At 42.5% G+C, this 9,798-nt stretch overlaps 2 protein-coding genes across 3 annotated transcripts in view; one reads left to right on the forward strand and one right to left on the reverse strand.

Annotated features, from left to right (window-relative positions):
* Positions 1-2,168, forward strand: part of glis1b (GLIS family zinc finger 1b) — a 75,983-nt gene extending 73,815 nt beyond the window's left edge. For both annotated transcript variants that reach the window (XM_005747512.1, XM_005747513.1), the window contains exons 9-11: positions 791-921; positions 1,744-1,899; positions 2,001-2,168. In XM_005747512.1, coding sequence (XP_005747569.1) covers positions 791-921; positions 1,744-1,899; positions 2,001-2,137 — 424 coding nt within the window. In that variant the 3' untranslated portion in view covers positions 2,138-2,168. The remainder of the gene's footprint in view (positions 1-790; positions 922-1,743; positions 1,900-2,000) is intronic.
* Positions 2,169-3,694: 1,526 nt separating this feature from the next.
* elovl8b (ELOVL fatty acid elongase 8b) overlaps positions 3,695-9,798 on the reverse strand; it is an 8,070-nt gene continuing 1,966 nt past the window's right edge. Inside the window, exons 2-7 of the mRNA XM_005747515.1 lie at positions 8,956-9,143; positions 6,401-6,481; positions 6,219-6,275; positions 4,449-4,563; positions 4,014-4,141; positions 3,695-3,919 (exon numbers count right to left, since the gene is read on the reverse strand). Coding sequence (XP_005747572.1) covers positions 3,752-3,919; positions 4,014-4,141; positions 4,449-4,563; positions 6,219-6,275; positions 6,401-6,481; positions 8,956-9,143 — 737 coding nt within the window. The 3' untranslated portion in view covers positions 3,695-3,751. The remainder of the gene's footprint in view (positions 3,920-4,013; positions 4,142-4,448; positions 4,564-6,218; positions 6,276-6,400; positions 6,482-8,955; positions 9,144-9,798) is intronic.

Raw genomic sequence — 9,798 nt, forward strand, 5'->3', positions numbered from 1 at the left:
ATGGGTCATAGTCATGACAGCAGGAAACTTCACGTTAGAAAGTAAGATGTGGTGATGAAGCACATTGCAGTTTTCTGATGTCATACTATAGATTTTGCAAAGTCAATTAGTTCAACTGGCACCGAACAGCGAAAACATTTCATAATTTTGCTTTGATTTCAAGATTTGATGTCATATTTGTGGCTTTTCCAGCACAGAGTGCGCCTCTTAAATGCAGAGATTGAAGAAAAACCAACTCCGTTTAGCCAGGACTGGCACCGTGTGAAGCTTGGAGATTTGCTGCTGCTGTATCGAATGACAAATGGGTCCAATAGCACAGAGGCATCTTTACCTAAAATATCATTATCTGCACAGGCTGGAGTCCACAAAGTCTCAAACACGTTAACTTAATATTTCTTCACTTAAATGTCATGAAGGTAAACAGGGGTTGTATTTTTTTTCTTCCCCGGCCACAAAGCCAAGGGTTACTGCACTGGTGTGTGTTCGCTTCAATGCACACTCTGCTGTTTGTTGACTTAAGATCATAATATGCGGTAGGAGGAAGATTACGTGTGGGGAGCCCAAGTTTCCACATGCCTGGACTGTTTCTTCTTCTATGTGTGTGCAGGATCACTGACTGCTCCGCTGGGTTTGTTGGATCATGTGGTTAGCAGGCCGGCATGCAGCTCCGGCTTTGATTGGGACGTCACAGTGCATGAAGCATTTTATTGAGAAACTACTGAGGCTGTCAAGAAAGGAATGACTTTAAATTGAGAGCTTTTTATTCCTAGTTTCTCCGTGTCTGCTTCAGGGTGTCGGGTTCCCTCCTGTCTCCTGGGATGAAGACAGCGGGGACATCGCCTCCTCCACTGGAGAAACAGCATGTCCACCCTCACCACAAGCTTTACCCTCACTATCACCAGCATCAGCCTGCCAGCGACGGTAAGGCTAACCCCGACACTCAACGCAGAATGCAGCTTAACTTCTTTCAGGAAATCTGTTTTGGCTTGACTTAGAATCACTTCCTGCATGTTTCAATTTAATATCCTAAAATGGTTCCTGTGGCAGGTGATTCAGTAACTCTATGATTTCCTACGATAGGAACAGATCACCTGAATATAATTACAATCTGAACACAACTCAGCTCCTCTTCCAAAAGCTGCAGCACTCGCTGCCACATAAAAGAGAGAGGAAGTCGTCTCTTAGCGCGCCGATACAGCCCCGCAGCTCTGTCGGACCGCTTTTAGGACCCCGAGAGATTCGAGTCGTAGAGACAGAGTGGGGAAAACCACATGCCGGAAGCCTTTTCCTCGTGCTGAATTAGCCAACAAAATGCTGGCTCGTGTATTCGGCCGTCTCTCAGCGTCCTAACATGGCAGGTTCAGCTGTCACTCCCGAGCATTTTTCCTAATGCCTTAAACACTGTTTTCACTGTAAAGATCTACACATGGACGTCTCTCAAACCACGCTGTGGTCAGCCAGTTGCGTAAATGCGCTCCAGGAAGGGCTGCTTTCCCATTATCATGACTCCTGCGGTTGATCTGGATCACAAACTCAGACGATGGGGACAAATGCTACATACCGTGTAGCCTGGCAGTGTTAGCACAAACACAAATATAGCATTGTCATAACTTAACCATATTACGTTTCAGCCGGATGGACCGGGCGCTTAGTGACAGTGGAAACAGTCCCTCTGTAATGGCAACTGATGAAGTCCAGCTTCTATTTTTCTCTCTCCCTCTATGATTCTCCAACATTTCTTAGAATACCAAGGCAGCTTCCAGAGCTGCTTCCATTTCGGAGACTCCTACAGGATGGAGCAGACAGTCGGTGGCGTCCACGTCCCGGGAGATTCTCACACCTACACTTCACATCAGCCCAATGGCTTCCACATGTCGACGAGCAACACCGGCTCTGCGGGTGAGGATGATTGTCCTCTTAGCTTGTGTACAGGCTGAGCTGCAAGTATCACCATTTAATCAGCATATTAAACAAACTGTTCTTCCCTGCATCTGTTCCAGGCTTCAGCTTGACCCAGGAGCTGCAGGGAGGCGGCGGTTGCCAATTCTTATCCAGCCCAGAGGATAGCATTTTCTTCCAGGTGGGCAGCTTTGACCGTAGCTTGAGCCACATGTCCTCCATCTACACAGAGACATAAAGGAACACAGGAGCAAGACAGGCTTCACCACACTACTTCCTCATGCATCCTCACACGCTTAGATCTTTTTTTTCTTCAGTTCTGGTTTCATTTTTCCAAAAACAGAACAAAGATCACATTGTAAGTGGGTTATTCTGACTTAAGTGCAAGATAGAAACCAATAAAGTGGAAAAAATAAGGCTAAATATAATGTAAATGCAACTGTGACACTGAATGGAAATGGCTTCAGTGGCAAAAACAATGGTAGTGTTTCCCAACCTTTTTTTCCCGCATGACTCCTTAAAACATTAAACTGTCTACTTATGCTTGCGCCTACTCAGCTGCATCTGCTTTGATCAGTTCAAGCAAACAAATACTGACTTCTTTTGTACAACATGAATATTTTCAAAGGCCAATGTACAAGTAATAACACTAAAATAAGCACGAGACTACTAAAAGGTTTGAAAAAAGGACACCAGTGTTTGAATAGTCTGATAATGGGGCACCCCATCATGAAAACAGTCAGATATTTCTATTTCTATTATGGAAACTTCCTGCAGTCTTTAAATTCGTTCTAATTCATGCTAATGCTAATTGGCATTCAGACTGAAAAACTAAAATCCTGTTGGGTTAAAGGTCCAAGTTACCAGGCTGCAAACTGCTGGGCACGATCGGCAAATAAATGATCTTGTTGATGGTGCAGGTTTTAGTCTGTAATGCGCCTCGAGGCAACAGCTGTTGGCGCTATATAAATAAAACTGAATTGAATTAAATGTTATTAAATGACATTGACAGTAAAACCTGCACACAGACAGTACAATCAGCTCGAGCTTCTACATACAACATCTCATTTTAACACCACAAACCTCTCCTCTCCTCCTCTTTGTTTTTTTTCTCGGTAATCTACACGTCTGCTCCACACTGACGTGTAGAGGAGAATATAACGTTTTGCAGTGAAGTTTTATCAGTGGGGAAAAAAAGTTTGCATTTCTCTTGTTAAGTAGTTTTTTGTTTTTTTTTTGTTTTGGCTTTTGGATTTATCTCGGGAGGAAACCATCCTACTTTATTATAATTATTATTATATGTATAAAATGTACAGTTTGTTTACAGCAATCATTTGAATGTTTGTCATTCCTCAGTTTAAGAAATAAATAACTGAATCATCACGCAGTGTCTCTTTTTTAAAAAACAATATAAATGACAGATGCTTCAGCTGCTCACATTTGTTCTGTGTTTATTATATTGTTTGTTTTTATAAAGACAACTACGTAACAAATGCAACACACCAATGCATTTATAGCCCGAAATATTGTGCAATGTCAGTCCCCAGAGCTAGTTGTGTGTTGAGCACCCTGAGAAAAACTTTCACACTGTGGACTTGTTGCGCCCTCCAGTGGTCGCTGCGAAGTACTGCAGATTTATTTTTTCAAAAAATAAACCTTTAATGTACATCATGTATAATGCCTATATCTATCTATCTATCTATATATCTATAGATAGATAGATATAGAGAGAGATAGAGATATAGATATATCTAGATAGAGATATATCTAGATAGAGATATATAATTTATTATGTGTCTGTATTTTTTTAAAACCGTTGTGTTTCAGCTGTGTGTTGCCTCATCACGGCGTCTCATTTCTGCTTCTTCGTCTTCCTGAGGTAGCTCTGATAATAAAAGTTACTGAAGAGGATGATGAGGGTGATGCAGTAACCAACCACCACAGCATTCATGGCATCAGGGTAGTTGCAATCTGCGAACAGGTTGTACGCTGTGTGCACAACGATCAGGACAAATTGCACCTGGAGAGGCGACACAGTTCAGATCGGTTTAATGATTCGAACATGCTGGCGCGCACATTTTTAAATATCTCACTACAGAGCTGGAGACGCTCACCAGCTGCAGAGATGTCAGGTACCGTTTCCACCACAGGTATTTCTGCATGTGAGGGCCGAGTGCAGCCAGGCCATAGTAAGAGTACATTATAACGTGGACAAAGGTGTTGATCAGGCCGACGAAGAACGCTGCAGGAAACAACAGAAAAAGGTTTTCCACACAGAAAAGCTGGTTTAAATATATATTTGAAAAAGGATTATGGAGATGGAGCTGTTAGGCAAGCGGGAACGAGGAAGACCACTAAGAGGACTAGTGTGACAGAGAAGGATGCCAGAGATCGGGGGGGTGGAGGTAGATGAGCCACTGTGGCGACCCCTAAAGGGAGAAGCTAGTTAAAGCAGTGGAGCTAATTTTACTCTTAGTGGACTTTATGGTTGTTTGGGGGAATGAGGTCACAAATCTGAGGACAAAATATTTCAGTATCAGAATACTCACACTGTCCACCTGCCACATACTTTACTCCTGACCACCAGTTGAAGATCATCGTACTGTGATGGTAAACATGAAGGAACGTCAGCTGATTGTTCTTCTTCCGCAGGATGATCAGGAGCTGTACACAGAGAAATGAGCAAAGAGCTACAGCTAGCAGCTAGCAGTGTATATGCAATGCAGTCACCTTTCTCACTCACTGTGTATTAACAGACCTCTCTGCATTGAATCATATCTGTTATTAATCTCTGTCTCTCTTCCACAGCATGTCTTTATCCTGTCTTCCTTCTCTCACCCCAACCAATCACAGCAGATGGCCCCGCCCCTCCCTGAGCCTGGTTCTGCCCGAGGTTTCTTCCTGTTAAAAGGGAGTTTTTCCTTCCCACTGTCGCCAAAGTGCTGCTCATAGGGGGTCATATGATTGTTGGGTTTTTCTCTGTATCTATGAAGCACCTTGAGGCGACTTTTGTTGTGATTGGGTATAAATAAAATAAAATTGAATTGAAGTTTATGCAGTCGCCTAACGTGAATGATCCCCATCTGTAGCTACATCATATGTGAGGAAAGAAAAGATATGACATATCAAACATGAGGTGCTAGTTGCTATGGTGATCTATTCCTTGAATAAAGCACCAGACAAAAGTATTTTTTCTTCTTCGCAGCTTTAGCAGACACAGACACCACAGCATAAGGAAGGAGAAAAGTGCCTGTACTAAGGGCTAGAAGGAAAGGAACTGAACAGGAAGCATAAATACTGAAACATACTGAGAGGTGACAGATGGGTGAAATCAAAAGGAGTAATTTTCAGGGATGAAGAATAAAGAAAATAAGAGCAAATGAGAGAAAGTTAAATCATAGAGTCAGGGCAGCAGTGAGTATTGAAAGAAAACGCAAAGCCGGTTGGTCCAGATAGAATGGACACGTGTAGGAGCTGCGAGGTTTACTTGGAAAGTGAGACATTGTATGATTACTGGAAAAAAGAGAAGGAAATTCCTAAGACTACGACTGTGCCTTTGGGGTATTAGGTGCATACAAGACTGTCGCAAAAGAAGAGCTGTACTGCATGAGGACACTGAGAGTAGCAGAGACGTATGTGATGAAGAGCACAATGATCATTTTAAGCTTTGGAACATCCTCACCTTTCTCTGCCAGAAACAAAAACTTACAGTCAGCACCAGTAGCAACGCGGAATGATATATTCCTGGAGCTTATGTTAAGATCAATCCATCGCATATGCAAAAAAAAAAGCACTCATTCACGTAAATATTGCTGAAATGCTCCCACTTGCTAGTCTTTAAAAAAATGGTGACAGTGTGGACTTGAACCCCACGCTCTGCTTTAGCCTTACAGCAACGATTGTCTGCTCGACTGCATCCCCACCTGCTGTTCTATTCTTTGAAAATGTCTACGGGCCAACAAACATTTACAACATTTTTTAATCTCGTTGTTTTTGAACAGCACCTAATGTGGCGGACCCTCCAAAGAGGGTCTCAGCATTGATCCTGAGAGTGACAGATGGGTTTAAGATGAAGGTTCAGTTACACTCTGAGCTTTTCCCGCTTCCAGTGGCAATGGACAGGCTGATAGAGCAGAAAAGGTGATGGAGGATGAAGAAAAGGTGAAGAGGTGGAGAAGAGCAGGGTGGAGTGGATGGAAAACAATCAGGAGATACAAGCAACATTTAAAGGGAAGGTTTAGAAGTTGGTACGGAGGCGATGCTGCTGTGACACAGGATCAGGAAAGAGTGCATCAGCTTTGGGCTGTGTAGATACATACCGTGTCACTGAGCTCTATGACCTTAGAGAAGAAAAACCACCAGCACACTCTGGCCATCTGGGGAAAAAGTGTAACTTCTGTATAAACTGTTTGTCAGGTATGTATGATATGCATCAAACTTCTCAACAGACACACACACAACAAACAAACCACAAAATATACTCAATGCATAACTTTCTTACCCTCATTGCCAGCGGACTGGTGCTGTAATCTACAGGCTGACACAGCAAGCTGTAGTTAAGGAGCCAGGATGTAACAAGGAACTGAAAATAATCAGGCAGTTATTCATCTTCACATATCTCATGAAACGAGACTTTCTAAAACACAGTGATTAATAAATTAAATACTGTACAGAAGTATTTTAACATGTGTGCTTTGGGTCATGCAGTCAGGTTTATCAAAGTATTTGGAAAGTTTGCATCTGTTCACCACCACAATGGATTTTCAATGATTAGAAAATTGAGGTTATTGACACTAAGATTTCCAGCTGTAGTTAAAGAGGTTAATGAGGATATTGCAGTAGCACTTCAAGAAGAACAAATAGATTTTTTTAAACATGTTCCTTTTTTTTTAAGTAGTCCGATAGCCGACGACGTTTGGCTCACATCCTCATTTTTTATGACCAATATGAAAATGACAATACCCGAATAACAAGAACGAATTCATGTTGAGGAATTTATGAATTTGGGAGCGCTACTAGACTCGAAATTATCCTTTAAAAACACGTTTAAAAAGTAGTGAAAACTGTAAATGTTAATATACAGAACTGTAGACATATCATTACCAGACAGCAGCGACTACATTCCTGCTCTCTGTGATACTGGCTCATATCGAATACTGTATCACTGTATTGATGTGTTTCCGTTATCTATATTGTCCTCTGTGTCCACTCTTCTTGTCATTGTTTGTTCTAATATGATGTGATCACTGTTTTTAAGGTAAAACCCAACAATCAAGTGACACCCGCTGAGTAAGCACAGAACAAAAACCAAAAAAACTAAAAAAAACTCCCTTTAACAGGAAGAAGCCTAAAGCAGGCTCGGGGTGGGGCAGCGCATGTGGAGACAGTACAAACACAGACCAAGGAGGAGAGGACGAAAACTGAATGACACGCTGCAGTCGTGTAAAGACACGTGGGCAGAGAAAAGAGGGGAGTGGTGAAGAAGCGCTCAGTGCATCACATGAAGTACTGCAGCCGTCTGAGACAACAGCAGCGTGAGTGAGGATCGTTCAGGGTCACCTGATCTAACCCCAACTACAAGCTTCATCAAAAAGTAACGTTTTGAGTCTAATCTTAAAATTACAGCGTCTTTCTCGTGAACCATGCATTTATTACTTCCAGGCTGGACGACTGTAATTCATTATTATCAGGAAGTCCTAAAAACTCCCTGAAAAGCCTTCAGCTGATCCAAAATGCTGCAGCAAGAGTCCTGACAGGGACTAGAAAGAGAGCAGATTTCTCCTGTTTTGGCTTCCTGTTAAATCCAGAATTCAAAATCCTGCTCCTCACATACAAGGTCTTAAATAATCAGGCCCCATCTTATCTTAATGACCTTGTAGTACCATATCACCCTATTAGAGCACTTGGCTCTCGCTCTGCAGGCCTACTTGTTGTTCCTAGAGTATTTAAAAGTAGAATGGGAGGCAGAGCCTTCAGTTTTCAGGCCCCTCTTCTGTGGAACCAGCTTCCAGTTTGGATTCAGGAGACAGACACTATCTCTACTTTCAAGATTAGGCTTAAAACTTTCCTTTTTGCTAAAGCATATAGTTAGGGCTGGACCAGGTGACCCTGAATCCTCCCTTAGTTATGCTGCAATAGGTGTAGGCTGCCGGGGGATTCCCATGATGCATTGAGTTTTTCCTTTCCAGTCACCTTTCTCACTCACTATGTATTAACAGACCTCTCTGCATTGAATCATATCTGTTATTAATCTCTGTCTCTCTTCCACAGCATGTTTTTATCCTGTCTTCCTTCTCTCACCCCAACCGGTCGCAGCAGATGGCCCCGCCCCTCCCTGAGCCTGGTTCTGCCGGAGGTTTCTTCCTGTTAAAAGGGAGTTTTTCCTTCCCACTGTTGCCAAAGTGCTGCTCATAGGGGGTCATATGATTGTTGGGTTTTTCTCTGTATCTATGAAGCGCCTTGAGGCGACTTTTGTTGTGATTTGGCGCTATATAAATAAAATTGAATTGAATTGAATTGAACCCAACAATAGTAAGGACAGATGAGGCTTTGCTACAAACATCTAGACGGACTAGTTCTGGAACAAGATTCGTTGGACAGACAAAACTAAGACGAACGTTTAGCAGAAAGAGAGGAAGAAAAGAAGGATTCAAGATCCAAAACACACCACATTATCAGCCAAACATGTTGGAGGGGATGTTGTGACAAAAACATGTATGACCGCGAGTTAAACTGGTTCACTGGTGTTTATTGATGATGTTACTGCTGATAAAAAAAGCATGTAGTAGTCTGATGCCTATAGCGCTATAATCTCTTCCTGACCTGAACCCAACCTGCAAAGCACAGATTGGACACGGGTCTCAGTACCCTTTGAACTGAATCTATAAATCTTCTCTTCAATCACAGCTGAACTATATTTGAATTCATTAGGTTGGTGCACAGATGCAAGTACAGAGACATTGTGCCACTGTTCAAACACATCATTGCTTTGCTCATAAGCTGGTTGGTTAATTAGTTTCCCTGTTATAACAGAACAAAGAAGCAGCTTAAACACACCTCATGGCACATATACACAGACAGGCCAACCATGGCGAAGTTGTAAACAATGAGGACCACTTTGAGCTCAAAGGGTTCCCTGTGCTTCATCAGACGAGGGCCGGCCCAGATTACAAACAGATAAAGCAGGAAGATGAGCGTCACCGGGACTGGGGAGTAGACCAACAGCCAGGGGTCTGTTCTCTTGTCTGGACAGCAGGAATTGCAGGTTAGGTTTAATTTAAAAATGAACAAATGTGTTAAAGGAAAGATCCAAAGTAAAAATAATGATTGGAGCTGCTGTGATCGCATGAATTTCTCACCAACGATTCCTGAGATGTGGTTTTTGTCTCAAGGCTGCTCAGGAAATGCAAAAAAGTGAACCTTGCTGTAACTTAGTTAATATGCACTCCCCGGCCACTTGATTAGGTACAGTGCTGGACCACCTTTTGCCTCAATTCTTCATAACACAGATTTCAACAAGGTGCTGCAAACTTTCTTCAGAGATTTTGGTCCATGTTGACATGAGAGCATCACACAGCCGCTTGCATTCTTCCAACCCACCACAAAGGTGCTCTCGTGACATCTGGTGACTGTGAAGGCCCTTTGAGCACAGCGACCTGTTTAAACAGTGATCACTTGGTACTAAGGGACCATGAAAATACCCCCACCAGAGATGGGCATGTAATCTGATTACTTTTTAAAGTAACGGGTAAAGTAAGGGATTACTATTGCAAAAACGGTAATTAGATTACCGTTACTTTCCCGTGATTTTTTGCCAGAATGTCTCATGACAGTGACGTAAGCCAGTGCGACGTTCGTGACAACAGCTGTGTGCAGATCAACAATGGATCACATATCGAG

The sequence above is a fragment of the Pundamilia nyererei genome, unplaced genomic scaffold (genome assembly GCF_000239375.1).
Source record: "Pundamilia nyererei isolate P.nyererei 1_Seehausen unplaced genomic scaffold, PunNye1.0 scaffold00199, whole genome shotgun sequence".
NCBI classification, from domain to species: Eukaryota; Metazoa; Chordata; class Actinopteri; order Cichliformes; family Cichlidae; genus Pundamilia; species Pundamilia nyererei.